At 42.1% G+C, this 17587-nt stretch overlaps 1 protein-coding gene across 1 annotated transcript; it reads left to right on the forward strand.

Moving 5' to 3' along the window:
• Positions 1 to 2278: 2278 nt before the first annotated feature.
• Positions 2279 to 16891, forward strand: LOC137912759 (activin receptor type-1C-like). The gene is made up of 9 exons (XM_068756897.1): positions 2279 to 2348; positions 5165 to 5395; positions 11495 to 11737; positions 12368 to 12598; positions 12700 to 12867; positions 13898 to 14054; positions 14818 to 14942; positions 15382 to 15512; positions 16766 to 16891. Exons 1-9 carry the CDS (start codon positions 2279 to 2281, stop codon positions 16889 to 16891), a joined length of 1482 nt encoding a protein of 493 aa, XP_068612998.1.
• The last annotated feature ends 696 nt before the right edge of the window (positions 16892 to 17587 follow it).

Here is a 17587-nt window from a genome sequence, read left to right on the forward strand (position 1 = left end):
TCATTCATCCTCAGTTTAATCACATTTCATGACAATATATTACATAACAGTTGACATTCTTTATCTCCCTGACTTGATTTAGCATTATTCCTGGTTTAGATTATTACAACTGTTTTTGGCTCTTTCACATCCCTTGAGTTTGGTCCACTAGCTTTTATTTGAGGATCATCAGTAGCATCATTTGTTTCCAGTTGAACTTTCTCCTCCGTGACCACTTTAACATCCAATAGAAACTTTTACTCACTGGATAGACCTGCCATAAAGTGGACTATTACATATACTGGCCTTCCAGTAGAAGGCCCATTCCGTATTCCAGTGGCTGCCTCTGGTCTTGCCAGTACCGGCTGTAAACTGAAATGTAGCAGATGTCCATCAGAAACGGCTGCTGATGGTTCCCAGACTGATTAATATTCCGGAGTGGTCCTGGTCCAGATGATGCCTGACAGTGCAGAGACGCCCTGCTAGCGCACACCAACAGCTGTTGGACTGTCTTCACTGACTGTCCCCATATTCAGTGTCATTTGATCCATCCTGTTTCCACAGAGCTCAGTCTGTGCTGATTATGTGGCCCGATATCCACGACAGTCCTGGTAAATATCTATATTTTTTAAAATAGGTATTGATTTTTGTTTTCTGAATTTAAATGTCTAATTGTTTACAGGGAACATGACAGTCCAGATTTATGCGGTTGAACTCTTTCACTCATTCATGTCGACTGGGATTAGGTTTAGTTCACGCTTTGCCTCCTCCTGGTGGGCTGACCATGGAAGAGCAGGACCAACCCGGTGCCAGGCTGAGTTTATCGTGCAGCACACTCATTCAGTAATCTGAGGTTTACTTTCATCTTGGGTGGAACGGGTTGTTAGCAGGGCTATTTCAGTTTTGCTGACCTGAGTTCTGCTCACATCCAACCACATCTAACCAACCAGGCACAGCAAGCAGCTAATCCTAATCCTAATCAGTAGTTGAATATCCAAAATTAGGCTGCCAATTTGCACCATCAGTCCTCCTGACCACCACCGACATTCACTCGCTCACTACATTCACACAGGCAAAGAGGGACAGTGAAGGTTAGACGTTTGAGACGAGGTCAGAGAGGCCAGACTTCGATGGTTTGGACATGTCCAGAGGAGAGACGGGGACTATATCTGTAGAAGGATGCTGAGGATGGAACTGCCAGGGAACAGGGCTAGAGGTCGACCCAGGAGAAGATACATGGACATAGTGAGGGAGGACATGAGAGTGGCTGGTGTTGGGGAGGACGATGCAAAGGACAGGGTGAAGTGGAGAACGTTGATTTGCTGTGGGGACCCCTCACGGGACAAGCCGAAAGTACAGTAGTAGTAGTACCTGGATAGTACCTGGATATAGTACCTGACTGCAGCGCCGACGGACTTCGTCAGTGACGTGAGTCTTGCCCCAGCAGCCCCTGACACGCTGGTCTGTGTCGTGTTTAACTTGAGGTTCCTCATCGTTATTCTGCAAACATCACAAACCGCATCTTGTCTGTTTGTGAGTGATGGGGCAGAGTGCCGCTCCGTTTACGTATTACGCACTTACCCAGGCGGAAGAAAAAGTAGTTCCCACCAATCACATCATTTTGGCCGGATCGCAATAGTTTAGTTACTTTCCACTGTGTTCCTGTTAATGATATGCATTACCTGAAATGATTGAAGTGTCGATATTTTGATTTGAGAATCGATTTTAGGGCATAAAGAGCTGGTATCGGAAGTATCGCTCAGCACTCATCTGGAATTAGTCGCTATTTCATCCCCAAAGACAAACAAACTATTGTATCTCTAACCCTGCAGTCATATTCATATGCGCTCGTTCAATTCTTGTCGCGGGCTTGTTTTTCCTTCGTTTCATATTATACTTCCAAATGAACAAACTCTTCCTTATCCCTGCCAAAATGTATTCATGCTAATATGAACAATTTGACCTGGTTTCCAACGACACCAACCTTTGTGAATAAATGAATGAAATGAGAGTTGAAGTAAAGTTCCTCTTCATTCGGCGGTGGTTTTACTGGAGCCTTCCCTTCCATGGATGCGCAGCGCGCTCACATGTCTCCATCAGAGGTCTCTGCAGCGCTAATCCGCTTAATCCCAGTCAGCAGAGGCGGAGCAAACCATTTACAGTTTCATTCCTGCATGCAGTGTCAGGCGTGTGTGCGTGGCGTGTGCGTGACGGACCTCCCCGTGATGTAGCGTGTGTGTTCTCCAGGGTGGCTTGTGTGCACGGTGCGTCGGAGGGGGGAGCAGATGCCGCTCTTGCCATGACTTGCTCCAGGACGCAGAGCCTTCAAGCGGCGTTGATCCTTCTGTCTGTCGCCCAGCTGACCGCAGGTAAAGTGGGAGACCAGGGGCGACCGTGACATGGGTCAACAGGAAGATGTAATTGCACCATTTAACACATCGACGTGGCTTGTTAAATATTGAGTTATGTTAACTCAGTCAATCATCGCGTGATAATTGCACAACATTGTATGATTAACATTTCATTAGGGTTCATTGTCACGTCTGTTCTGAAACCATGCGTCACAAGTTGTTCCAAAAGTTCTTATCAAGGCTGCTAAAGAACTACTTTGGTTAGACCTGCAGTTTAAACCTTATTTCAAGACGTACAGAATTGTTTTGTTTTTTTTATCATCTGCGAAGTCCAATTCCTTAAAATGTTTTCCTCAGTTGTTATTCTGCAACACGTGATTCATTTAAATTAATTCTGGTTGTCGTTACACAGCTTGTTTTATTTTTGTATAAGTGTGTGAATAAATTGGGATTCTGAAGTCTTTCATAAATGGACTCTCCAGGCTGGACGCTTGTTGTATCCCATAAAAGAATACGTGAGAAATGCAGCTGTGATGTTGCTCAACCTGTTAGTTAGACTGAATGTCAAGGAGCTCCGATGATCATTTGATGTAAAAATACGATACGGAACAGTGAAAGGATACAATATTAGGACATCATATGGAAAATATATTTATTTTAATAATACATGTATTTATATAGCCCTTTCAAGATACTCAAAGATCCTTTACATTCACGTCTGGGGATGTAAAGGATAGCAGGAGAACCTGGAGAAAAAACCCACACATGTATGGGAGAACATGCAAACTCCACGCATACAGCGCTACCCACTGCACCAAGTTTACTATGGTTTTCTGCTCACTTTGGTGCGCTGTCATTGTGCTGGTTGTGTTGTTTTTTTTTGTGCATGTATTTTTTTTATTTTGCATATTGAATGCACATTTGGTTTTTCATGATTAAGCTCTTCCTTTAGTGTCTCATAAATGCTAAACAATGTCAAATAATTATAATACACTGTATGTTTGTAATATTCTTTCCTAACAGCACACATGATTAAAGATGTACCAGTAATATGTTCAATTACTATTCGGCTTTAAAATGTCACACAAATGATTTTTATACCCCAGATGCAGAGCCACAAGTCACAGTATATTTAACCATAATCAAATAATTGCTGTCATCGAAAGAGTTGTTGCCCATCAACTCCCAGATATTCTTCCAAAGTGAAACATATTTGTCGTGTTTTCATTCACCTGAACTGAAGTCGTGATCTCTGCGTTCGCCTACTGATTCTGTCGAGAGGTCTGTGTTGTTGCTGCTGGATGAACTTTACAACGTCCACCAAGTACAAAAGAATCAGTGCATTTGCAGCATTTGCTAAAAGCTATGGCACCTAGTGATTTGAAAAGATTAAGCATCTTGACATAAATGAAGGAAAGGTTCTTTCGATGTACTACTCTTAAGATGATCAACAGATTGAGGAACACATTTGTGGTTTAGTTATTGTTGTTCTATTCCATGAGATGTGTTGAGTTTAAGATGCAGAACAATGCCTGCCTCTTGAAGTATTGATCACTACATCTTGGTTGTTGAGCAGCAAAACTCTTTTTGGGTATTTCAGAGATAAATTATTTTCTCCACATCTGTTCAGTGAGAGAGTTTCTCTGTGGCGTGTCCCAGCCTTCAATCCTTGCTCCCATCATATTATCTTTCTGAATAATCGCCTCCAATCAAATAATGACTAAGTGCTATTGAAATGTTTAATGAATGTTGCTGAAGAGTTTATTATATTATTCTGGTTCATGCTGTGCTTATATATATGAATAGCATCTGTCTTTAATGCTTTATTTATATCTTCTACCACCATGACTGCTACTTGAATGATACATAAGTGTACTTTTTAATTCAAATACACAGCCATAGCAACCAACCCTCCGAACGGAATTGCTTAACAACCTTGAAGGATGATCACCTTTTCAGATCTCATTTAAAATATATTTACTGAATCCATGCACAGGTCTTGAAACTTAATATTGAAACCCAAGTAAAAAAATATATGAAGAACTAGAAAACGACAATCAGAGATTGCAGACCCTCGCCTCCAAAAGACTATTCGTTCTTGTGAGACAGTAAACAGGGCTTCCGGATCAGAGGGGCCAAACCTGCTCTGGCTTGCTGCTCCGGAACGTACTACAAGACTCCTTCTGGACTCTTTTTCCCATCATGCCATTCGTGTCCCTCCCTCTTAAAGTGGCAGTTTACAGCACAGGCACAATTCCAGATATAAAAATAATTCTAGAATCTGGATCCAGATCCGGATCAACGCCATTCTCGGGGAGGACCGAGCCACGGACAGAACCTTGCTTGTGTAAAAAATTCAAGTCGATTGGGTTACTAGTTTTTGAGTTATGCGCTCGGACAGACAAACAGACAAACAAACAGACAAACAAACGCACCCAATTGCAATACCCTCGCTTCCGCTTCGGCGAGGGTAAATATAAGTGTTTGATGCATTTTTACACAATGAGCAACCAATCCATCACTCTCGGTCTTGCCAACAAAACATGATGGCAGCTCCATGTAGAAGACAAGATTATCTGGGTGTTAAACTAAGAGGCATTACAGTGGTACCTCCATCTCCAGCCATTTAAGAGCATGAACCTCTTTATATAATGAGGAAAACCTGCCCTGAAAGAGTTAAATACCACTGACGATGGCCGGTTTTTCAAATGACTGTTTGTCTAGTGTCCTTTTTCTACTCAGTAATTTCACAACTCCATTTAATTGTGTCTACTGCAGAAGGTCTGTGAGGAAAAGCATTATCTAACCATCTCAACTAATCCAATTGCTTTCAGGTCTGAAGTGTGTATGCCAGCTGTGTGCCAACCATACTTGTGAGACGACTGCAGATGGCGCCTGTTGGAACTCGGTGATGCTGGTTGACGGGACGGAGAAGACGGTCAAGTCCTGCCTGTCACCGTCTGAAATGAAGGGCCAGCTCTTCTGTTACAGTTCCCGAAATGTCTCCAAGAGGAACTGCTGCTTCACTGATTTCTGCAACAACAAGACGCTGCACCTCCATCCAGGTAAAGCCAGCCGGATGCTTTTTAAATGATCTCACATCTATCACTGGTCGCCTCCGCAGAGGCAGGGGTCATGTGATCGCCGCCGTTTGTATGTCTGTCCGGCCGGCAGTCATGTTGGCAAGATGACCCAAAATGTTCTGGACAGATCCTGGTTAGATTCTCAGGAAATGTTGTGAATGTTACCAGGAACAGTTGATTACATTTTGAGATCCTGGATTCTAGCTCCATTGACTGAAATTTCCAGTAACATTGCAGTCAATGGAGCTTCAAAATTTGTCCCTCAATATCTCGGTTTGATTGACCAATGTTTATCAAATTTAACAGTCATGTAGGGTGAGGACTTTTACCACTGAATGTAATCCGGATCTGATCCGGATCGTGGCTACTGTCACAATCCAGATTTTCCCATTTACTTACAATGGAGGCTTTCTCAAAAATATTATCTTGCATTTAATTCAATCACCAAAAGTCAGTCATAAAGGGGTCCGATATGCACTATCATGCAAAAATGTTTTCTCGATCTGATCCAGAATGAGGACAGGAAGAAATATGACATTTTAACATTAAAACCCGTTTGTGAGGGTTACTATGTTGTTGAACTGAACGAGACGGACCTGTTCCACATCTCACCTGATCAGCTCCTATCTCTCTGTTCCGTCAGTGTTTTCAGGCTCTCCTGTTATGTCGTCCCGTATTCCCTAGTTCTGTAAATATTAAATATTATTTAAATATTCACAACTAAATAATTTTGTTTTTGGCCTTTACCAAGACACTGTGGAATTAGTAGTGGGCAAACGGATTTGTTGTATCTTCAAATGCTACAGATCTAGAATTCTAGATCCAGAAGAATCCGCCATTATTGAAAGTGTGCTTTTTGTGAATAACTTCTAAACTAACAATGATATCAAAGTGAATCCAATTCCTAAATGTGTGTTTTCATGGTTAAGGAATCTAAAAATATAGATAAAAGAAATGTAGGGCCGGAGTTTAAAGTGCAAAGATACAAATGGAGTTCCATAGATAATGACTTCCACTTGTACCTGGGGGATGTTTGCGTTGACAGAGAACAGAGGTTAACAGCAAATATAATTATTTTAATTATCTGTCAACTCACACTGCTCTTCGACTGCGTGTCTGTGTTCAACAGAGCACAGAAACGAGGCATAAAAAACACCCTTTCCTATATAACACTTAAGCAGTCTTTTCGAAAAATCCAAAAGTGTTTGAAAAAGATGCACAAAAGAATAACATAAGATCTCTCTATGTATTATATATAGAGATAAAACGTCTGGAACAGGTCAGTTCCTGAGGCTTAGACCCCCTTTCTACACCATCAGATATTGGGGCGGTATGATCTATAGAAATATCAATCAGTGATCTAACATCAGAGTAATGCTACTGTCACAGCTGGAAACAAAGACGCTCCGTGAACTGTGAAACATGAATTCCCACAACCATTCAAGATGTTCAATACATCAATAAAATACAGATAAACCAAATACACAGCAGAAACCGTTGGTCTTATCTACGCTATTGCAAAAGTAATCCAAGCTACTTGGTCAACAACATACAGAGAGTCGTTGGAGAAGAAGATCACAAGCCAAGTTCAAGAATGCCTGGAGGGAAGTTATCGGTCTAACGTTCCAAATAGTATCAGGAAAGACAGGTCCTGAGTGGGAAAGAAGCATAACCGGATGTCGTTAGGGAGACTCCTGGGGAGCAGAGGCCTGTTCCATAAAGACCCACCCAGCTCCAACAGAGCAACAGCACAAGAAGAGAAGCCAGCCAGTGCCCAGGCCGATCAGTATGGAAGGATGCAAGAGGCTTTGAACCTCTTCTTCTTCTTTAGCAGCACAAATAACTCTGTCATCAACTGCAGGCACTCGCCCAGAATGGCTAATGCAAAAAAAAGAAGAAGAAGAAATGTTTTTGTATTTTAATTCACCAGCTGAACTGAAGACGTGATCTCTTTAAACCTCGTGATTTCATCAGGAGAGCTGTGTTGATGTCTGAATAGAGGCAGCTTATTAAGCTCTAACACAGCTTTGATCATGACAGATCCATGCAAAGGAACACCTTCAAACAACTGGTCAATAACCTAACCTGGACAATGGGAATGCCACCAGAGGGTCAAAGCACCAGCCACGGGTCAACAAAGCATCACTTGAGACTCAGACGAGGGAAACTAACTCGAGCACTGCCTGGATTGTGTATTAAATGTCCTACGACCCACTGATCCAAACATGGGTAGTGGAGTGTCTGGTGCTATTTAAGGCTACCCGTGCTCTAGTAGCTCCAATATAAGAAGCCAATTCTAAGACCATGTCCTCAGGTTGCCGTATGCCCATCTCATGCAATCTACTGTCCCTGTAAATGACTGGATTGAATTCAAAACATCAGCAGAAATGAGAACAGTTCTGATCATAACAGCCCAAGAACAGGACCTAAGCACCGGATCCATTGGCGCAAGCTGGGACAGGATACTTCGAGAGACTCAGTCAAGTGACTTAACATGTCAAACAGTCTATCAGCTGCCGGCCAACCAACAGAGTGGTGCTTGACAAGGATCAGGATCAGAAGAGACCACCAGGTGCTGAAGCAACAGCTGGAACAGATGAGGAACGTGAAACCCAAAGTTGCACCAGTGATGATTAGAGCTTGAGAGACACATTACCACCCCCACGTGGGGATATATTTGTATTGAAGTTCTGTCAGGTTCTCTTGTCAACTTCTTCTTATTAGTACATGAGACTAATGATCTGTGTAAACAATTGGATTCCTGTGGCCCCATCTAGGGCTCCTAGTGCCGCCTGCGAGAATCCAATGCGCTTGAATGTAAACTACCGTAATTGCTGAACTATTATGCGCACCTGTGAAAAAGCCGCACCCACTGAATTAAAAAATATATATATTTTGTACTAAAATAAGCCGCACATATTCGTAAGCCGCAAGTGCATTGAGACAAATGATATTTAACGGAACACGGCTCGTAACGATATCCGCAGCAGGTCTCCAAGGTGAACAGCCTCTGGCATGTTAGAATAAGGGAAGTCGGCAAATCAGATCCGTAACTTCGGGATAAGGATTGGCTCTAAGGGCTGGGTCGGTCGGGCTGGGGTGCGAAGCGGGGCCGGGCTCGAGCCGCGGCTGGGGGATAAGTCGCCCCGTCGCCCTCCCCTCTCCGCCCGTTGGAGGCTGCGCGGCGCGCGCGCGCGCCTGGCGGGGTGTCCCCGTCCCCCTTGCCCCCGTGCCCCTCATCCTCCGTCCGCGGGAGCGTGGTGCGGCAGGGGTGGGGATGCCCGGGAGGTCGAGGGGGTGGGTTCCTTCCCCGCTACGCGGCGCGTCCGACGCCGCGTAGCGGATGGCGGACAGGCGGCGGGGACCGGGTACGGCGGTCCGGCGGCGGCGACTCTGGACGCGCGCCGGGCCCTTCTCGCGGATCTCCCCAGCTCCGCGCAAGCGGGGCTTTCCCTCCGGGCGGGCGGGCGTTAATTTTGTAACGAAAATAAATAGGCTTTAACGAAACACGGCTCGTAAAGAAAGTGGGAAAATATACGCAAATTTGCCGCGTCGTTGCATAAACCGCAAGGTTCAAAATATTGGAAAAAAGTAGCGGCTTGTACACCGGGAATTACGGTACGAATCGGACCCAGGAGGAGAGTCTGACTAGTGTCCTGTTCATTTTGGACTACCACACCAGTGCCACATACTCAACTCGGATGTTTGGCCAGTAGAATATCTCTTTATTCTTGGAATATCTGTGCTCTTTGTCACAGCAACTTCCTGTCCAAGGAGGATCCTTGGAAGCTCTGGACACGCACAGCCTGGATCTGGAGTTTGAGATTCAGGCATGTTTCCTTCATGCTATTAGCACAAAGAGCGCTAGATGGGACTAGGATTTCCCATGGATAATCTGGTTGTGTCCCACTGTGAGAACATAGTGACAGCTTTACAAAATATTAGTCAGCCTATTTTAATGTTGCCCACCACAGCTTTGAATGAATTTGTTATTTCCCTTTTCCATTCCCAAAATACAAAAACAGCAATGTCTAAGCAGATATGAATCTGGTGGGCTGTGGACGGGACACAGACCCCAGTCGGTTAATGCCGCATGGCTCTGTGGTTACAGTATTCATTTGACAGCTACACCGGCCCCCTCGGTGTGGAATCTCCCACTCATTCTGACCCTGGCTAGACGAGGTTGTGGCTGATCCTGCTAGATCCTGTGACATAACAAATCGGGCAGAGGCAATGGACGGTGGTTAGTGATCCTCCCTCCATCCCTCCCTCGCTCCCCTGATTTATAAATAAATACTTTATCAGCCCCGTAGTCCTACTGCAAGTTAAAAGCCTCTCATGGCGTTGTTGGGTTGACGTTGGCCATAAAGCTGACACCAGTGGATATGGAATTCTGTGGAAAACAGTGAGAGACCAGAGATGCTGCTAACTTTCCACAATAAGAGTACGTTGATTTGATTTGTAATGCTTAGATTAAAGGAGGAAGAGCGGGTGAATTCCTCCGAAGACTAGACCATCTATTTGAAGACCGTCCATTGCTGCCAACTTTCATAGCAGGCGTCTTTTGAAGCATTTGGATCCTGAATTTGAACCCAGCATATGGACGCTGTAAAGAAGGCAACCTCAGGCTGCTCCCTGGTCACTTCAGATTTTCCATGGGACAAATCTCTGTCCACCGCCACTCCCTCCCACTTTTTTATTGGCAGCCAGATGTTCTTGTCACCTTTATATAAAATGTAAAATCGGCGAGTACAGTGCTTTGAATAATGGTTTCTTATAAAATACAATCATTTTTAAAAACAGTTTTCAGGGACCTTCAGTGATTAAAATCATACACACCCCCTTGACGGGCTGGGACTGATGACTGACACATGTTTATTTATTTATTTCTGGTTTATTTGAATGTGGACAAAGACAAAACATAGACACATGTAGCACAAGTATCTGATGCCTGCATTATAGCGCTTATAGCTGAAGCTAATTTGCAGCACCTGTCCACAGATGGGCTTCCAACACAGATATCCATTTCCAAACATGGAAAGGAAGGAAAATTGTTTTAAAAAGTCATCTATGTTGACATGACACTTGTAGGACTCTTGACTCTAGTTGGTTTCTGTGCATTAATATCCAAAGCGGTTATGTTTTTGATGTTTGCTTTTTTCCTTGCTTGTTTGTCTATTTGTTTACTGTGTGTTTTTATTACGGAAAAACTGCTGGATGGATTTTGATGAAAAATAAATAGCAAAAGATGTGTCTTTAGATCAAATTACATTTTGAGAGCAATCTGGATACCCGTACGAATAAAAAAAAAAACATGTATTTTCCAATTTAAAAAATCATAAAGGAATCCGGTATTCACTGTCATGCAAAATGTCTTTTGGATCTGATCCCCAATGAGGTCAGGAAGAAATAGTAAATATTAACATTGAAAACCGCATTTATGGATTCAAAAATCAGTGATGAATCATATCTTGTTTCCCCGACTGAACTTTGTTCCCTGGCACTTACTGGTTGTCGGTACATCGCTTTGTCAGCTTGTCTATAAACCTCATATTGTCAAAGCACCCTGAGCTCTCCTCATTTTGTTTGTGTCCAGGTTTCTTCTGTCCACCCACAGACAGAATGAAGGTCACAGAGAGAACTACCAGGTTACATTGTTCAGCCTAACCGCTATTTCTTGCAAGGCCTTGTGGTGCTCCTGTTTGTAGTCTGTGCATTTAAAACGAATGGCTGTATCTGTTCATTATCTTTGATGCATGACATTTAGCATATGCATACATATATTTACCACATGCACAGTTCCCCTTGTTCTCGATTTTACTATGATGAACAAGATTATTGTCTTTTTTATTAACTCATGTTAAAGTGTTTTCTGAGAAGTGGCTCATCAGAATATTTGAGTGTTTTAAGTTCACAGCACACAACATGTACTTGACAATCGCCACCAGGGGGTGAAGTAAATCATGGGTGCTCATTGCTAATCATAATTACACAGTCCCTCTCATTCTAATGTTATTTGCATTAGCAACTCACTTAAGGGAAACAGTGGTGTTCAACGAGCGTTTCTTTGTGTGCCATCAGAGAGGCCTTCAGAAGAACCCGGCTGGAGCAGGCTGCAGCTAGTTGTGGTGATCCTGCTGCCCTGCTGCCTGCTGTGTTTGGCCATCCTGTTGGGGGTGCTTATTGTGCAGGGCTACCGCGCCACCTACAGCAGATCTCACAAACAGGACCCTGAAGAGCCTCTGGATGACCAAATGCTGATGTCACCAGATAAATGTCTCAAAGATCTCATCTGTGACATGACCACCTCTGGCTCTGGTTCTGGTAAGGGAAATGGTTCCACATGTCAGTAAACGTGGTATAACTGAAATAAAATAATTATCTCTGTCAAGGAGGTTATGTTTTTGAATCCGTTTGTCTGTTTGTTAGCGGGTTTAGAAAAACTGCTCATTAAATTTAAAGAGCGATCCGGATACTCGTCTGGGTAAAAATAAATATCTGGATTTTCCAATTTACCTATAATGGAGGTCTTTAAAAATATAGATAACTTCTTGTAAAATATGCATTCAGTTCACTCACCAAAAATCACAGTCATAAAGGAGTCCGATATGCACTATCATGCAAAATGTATTCTGAAACTGATCCAGAATGAGGTCATTAAAAAATATAAAATGTTAATATTGCAAACACCTTTTATGGATTAAAAAAAAAGGTTAAAAATACACAATTCAACAATAATTACATTCGGATTCACTTTTATTTTTCATGGTTGGTGTAAAAAGATACAAAGAAAAATTTAGAACCTTTAAATGCTGATCCGGATCACCATGTTGATGTGCAAATCCGATTATGATGGTATTGAGCTGCTTGGTGGAGGTTTGTGCTCTCGGAGTGCTTTTCTAGTTACCGGTACACATAATATCATTTCATGGCGTTTTTTCGTGTGTCTTGCAGGTCTGCCACTGCTGGTCCAGCGGACAATAGCTCGGACAATTGTCCTACAGGAGACCATCGGGAAGGGTAGATTTGGGGAGGTGTGGCGGGGAAAGTGGCGAGGAGAAGATGTAGCTGTGAAGATTTTCTCCTCCAGGGATGAGAGGTCATGGTTCCGTGAAGCAGAGATTTATCAGACCGTCATGCTCAGACATGAGAACATTTTAGGCTTCATTGCTGCTGACAACAAAGGTGTGAGATCTAAATAAAGAAACCAAAGCTAATCTAGACAACACAAATTGTATGAGATGCATGTGCCCACATGTGACTGGATTATTTTCCACCTGCTACAGATAATGGCTCGTGGACCCAGCTCTGGTTGGTGTCAGAGTACCATGAGCATGGCTCCCTGTATGACCACCTGAACAGGTATACGCTCTCTGTGGAAGGCATGATCATCCTTGCTTTGTCCATCGCCAGTGGCCTGGCTCATCTACACATGGAAATCATTGGCACACAGGGTAAGTGAATCAATATGTACTGTTACTTCTGTGTCCTGGTAATTTATGGTAATACTTTAAGATAATTTTTTTATTTTCTGAAACGAATTGGTTGTTTCGTCTCTAAATTGTAAAAAAAGAAATACAAAAAAATAAGTTACTCAAATATCAAAGTAGTCTTTGTATGTCTAGCCTTAAATTACGGTGGCCCTGAAGTGCAAAACACAACAACAAATCGTAGCGCACACAATAAAGAAGGAATCGCGCAAACAAGAATGCAAAACACGCAAACAAGAATGCAAAACACGCAAACAAGAATGCAAAACACGCAAACAAGAATCGAAATCACGCAAACAAGAATCGAAATCACGCAAACAAGAATCGAAATCACGCAAACAAGAATCGAAATCACGCAAACAAGAATCGAAATCACGCAAACAAGAAATGAAATCACGCAAACAAGAATATGAAATCACGCAAACGAGAATACAAAGCACGCAAACAAGAATATAAAACACGCAAACAAGAATACAAAACGCGATTCCTTATTTGTGTGTGTGTTTTTTCTTGTTTGCGCGATTCCTTATTTGTGTGTGTGTTTTTTTTCTTGTTTGCGCGATTCCTTCTTTATTGTGTGCAATACGATTTGTTGTTGTGATTTGCACTTCAGGGCCACCGTATTAAATACATAAAAATAATTTAGCAAATACTATATAGAACATGCATCATATATATATATATATCTGCTCTTTATGCAGCTTGATAAATTTTTGAAAGCATGAAAATTGATGGTGACATTTTTCAGTTGACTGAATAATCGATTGACCTACTTGTTTCCAGGATAGACAATTCACAGTAAGCCTATTATGATTAATCTGCGCTATTTCATTAACATTACTTTAATTCCTGTCTGCAATTAATTCTAACAGCAGTGGCGCAGGTGTTTTTTCCACATCCATTAATCCTGCCTTTTCATCCCCTCCTCATCACTGAAGGGTGACAGCAGTTTGATCACATTGTAAAGCACATCGGTGTTTCTTTCTGACTCCAGGGAAACCTGCTGTTGCTCACAGAGATCTGAAGTCTAAAAACGTGCTGGTGAAGAAGAATGGCACAGCAGCCATCGCTGATTTGGGTTTGGCTGTGAAACATGACTCGACTTCCAACATCATCGACATACCATCCAACAGCAGAGTGGGAACCAAGAGGTCGGATCTACATTACAAGACAATACATAAATAACATGCAAAATAGAAATGCAAAACCAAACTGCTGCAGCAGCTGGTTGAGGTTTTATCTCAGGCACCGCTTCCTGTAAGGATCCATAATGCACAGTCGGTCCCACCTGGGATTCCTAAATGAATATGCTGCTTGTTAACACGCGTTACTCACACGCAACTTTGCAATAAAGGGATGTTTGGTGTTATTGAAGGTCTGGTGAGGGAAAAAGTTCAACAAAAATCTCATTAAACCAAAGTAACAAGTTATTTTGTATTAGAAAGCACAATGCAGGGATGATGCAACACTTTTTAAAAGCAAGTGTCTCATACTTATTCATATTCTCTTTGTTGTTCTTTTATTCTCACTCTATTTTCTTATTCTTCTTTTTTATTCTCATTCTCTTTCTTATTTTATTATTATGCTCATTCTTTTATGCTTATGCTTTTATTCTTATACTTTTATTCTTATTATTTATTTTTATTCTTATTATCATTCTCATTTTATTCTTTTATTCTTATTCTTTTATTCTTTCTTATTCTTACAAAGTATACAGTAATTGGGAATTTGTACACTTTTCTGTAACATCAAGTGATTAAAACTCAGGCTTTTTTGTACAATTTCTCCATTTGTTAGACTTCCAGCTCATCTGGGGAAAAAGATTTGTGACAAACAGGCTCACAAATCAGTGATGGATATTTGAAGCACGGGCTAATTTATTATATTAGCCCTTAATCAGTTTGCTCTTTGCAGGTACATGGCCCCGGAAATCCTGGATGAGACAATCAATATGCACAGCTTTGAGTCTTTTAAACGGGCAGATATCTACTCGCTAGGTTTGGTGTTCTGGGAACTGGCCCGAAGATGCTCTGTTGGAGGTACTTTAAAACGCACACACGCACACACAGAAATATTTAATGGACTGGTCTTCAGCAAAATTACGCCATACCAAAATTAGCCAAACGCGACACCACAGATGAAACTCTAATTTCTGTCGGCTTGTTTGTAGTACGCTGTACATCATTATTGCCACCAAAGAGGTCAGTTTCTGTGTATTTTTTTTATCTGTTAGTAGCATATTTACTGAAATGATTCTTAACTGATTTGCATCTCATTATTTAGAGTCAAAGAAACAACACGCTGGATTTTAGCAGTGACTCGGTTCATCGGCGAGAAGCAGAACTTTCTGAGAGTCAGACCGTGACTATCTATTGATTTTACGTGCTTATTCCGTAATCGGGGAACTGAGGCACCTTGGTGATGGTTGCTCTCTGAAAAGCGCGATGGATTAAATCCACGTCTTTGTGACTTTCTCAGGACTTCAGGAAGATTTTCAGCTGCCTTATTATGACCTGGTGCCTTCTGATCCCACCATTGAAGACATGAGGAAGGTGGTGTGTGAGCAGAAACTCAGACCGAACATTCCCAACCAGTGGCAGAGCTGTGAGGTGAGAAAGCAAACCCTCAGATGTGTCATCATGTAAGTTATCATGGTATGGTAAATGTGGCGTGTGTTTTCAGTTTTTAAAGTCATATACAGAGGGAAACAGACTAAGTTAACGACGTGTATGAGCACAATCTAATCCACTAACTGGAAAATGCATTATTTAAACATTTTTAGCGTTCAAGCTCCTTTCACTTGTGACTGAAACCATGAAATTGGTGGCGACAAAGCTTTTTAAAATTCTCAGCAGCACTTTGATGAGTCGAATTTGTGTGGATCTAAAAGGAACAGCCTGAACCTCTGAACTATGATGAGATCGGTTAGATGAGCTACAAGTTCGTGATTAGCGACTGCAAATGTCTGAAATGAGCAAAACAATTTGGACGAACCGAAATGAAATCATCCTGGGTGTTTCACAGTTTTGTTAAATCCTTATTCTAAGTCCTGATGATTTTGTACTAGTGCAGTTTTTAATGGGATTAAGTACAATGAAGGGGGGGGGACCCTTTTTAAAAATGTTATAAAAAAAGATATAATTAAATGTGAAAGCCCCTGAATTGTCAGTAATAATGTTTTCATTTATCAGACAAAGTATAACACAAACGAGTGCTTTTTGTGTGGTCAAACATCTTGTGGTTTGGAGGAGCCTTGGTCCAAAATTAACGACAACCACTTCAAGGCAGCAGCGGTCGGTTTTGTGCCAGTTATACAAAAGGAATATGTAAACCGCTTTCAGGTTCTCTAAAGTCCAAAACTCTTGTGGTTTAGACAAAAATAAATAAGAGAGTACCAAAGCATGAATGCCCTGGAGGAGAGCGTGTCTGAAATGATGAGCCTCGTGCGCTTTTAATTGATAATCAGGCTTTGTTCCACTTTATTAATGTAAATATGGCCGTTTGGAATGGGCTTGAATGTGTTTTTCTTGGATGAAATGTTGCACAAACTAGTCCAATACTGAATAACTCAAAGATGAATCTCTTTCCGACAAGTAAGGCTAACACTGAAGTGTGTTTAACTCCATTATTATTATTATTACTCTAAAAGAAAGGAACGCCATGACGAAGTAAATGAATAATACAGAGGTTGTACCTTAAAAGCTTTGACAATCAGCCCAGCGGGGCTGACTCCTGATTTATTATTACTCAGCAAAGCTATTATTAATCAGGCTGTTCAAGTTAAAAACATGACTTTTCAGCTTTCTGTCATGACGGTGTGGCTTTAACACAAATTCATATTTCCTTCTTGCTGATGCGCCAGGCTTTGCGTGTGATGGGCAAACTGATGAGGGAGTGCTGGTACGCCAACCCTTCCGCTCGACTCACTGCTCTGCGGGTCAAGAAGACTGCGTCTCAGCTGTCTGCCGTCAAGGACGCCAAAGATTAGATCGATGTATTACCCTGCAGATCAGCACCAGTGCCGGTCAGTGCTGGTCCAGTGAGATGGACTAAGGGCAGCAGAAAGGCGAACAGGGAGAAAGTGTCGGCTGCAGTTGCACGAGGCTGCCCCCTTCAGGACACGACCGCACTGCTCACCGTCTCTATTTGGTGCCAAACTAATGTAATGTAAATCCGTCTGTGTGGCTGATGTTCACATAAACACTTAATGAGTCCATTTGAACCAGCAACATGAAGGACGAGCCATGTTTCTATGTAACATATATGTACTGGTTGTTTTTCTACCTCAGACATTTAAGTGCCCAAAGCTTAAGAGTTGCACATTGTAATATTGTTGTGCCATAAATCTTGTTGTAAATGCAGTATTGCTGAGTAGCTAACGCGCTAACTGACAATCTGAATGTTGCCCTGACTGCTTAAAATGTTTACGACGCATACAGTGTCCATGGTGATTTCACTTCTATAACACTATTATAGTTTTAAGTTCTTTGTTGTGCACTTAACAGGGATGTTACTGTTCGTTACCATGTGGAAGACACCCTATGGGTAAATCTACCCATTTGGGTTTTAACGTTAAGTTTTTTACCAATCACTTGGAAGTCGTGGCTTCATGGATGGCGGCGAGGCGGCCCATTGGTTTTTGTTCTGCCTGTCCAAATACTACAACGCAACAATTAAAGAAATA

The sequence above is a fragment of the Brachionichthys hirsutus genome, unplaced genomic scaffold, assembly GCF_040956055.1.
Source record: "Brachionichthys hirsutus isolate HB-005 unplaced genomic scaffold, CSIRO-AGI_Bhir_v1 contig_790, whole genome shotgun sequence".
In the NCBI taxonomy this organism is placed as follows: Eukaryota; Metazoa; Chordata; class Actinopteri; order Lophiiformes; family Brachionichthyidae; genus Brachionichthys; species Brachionichthys hirsutus.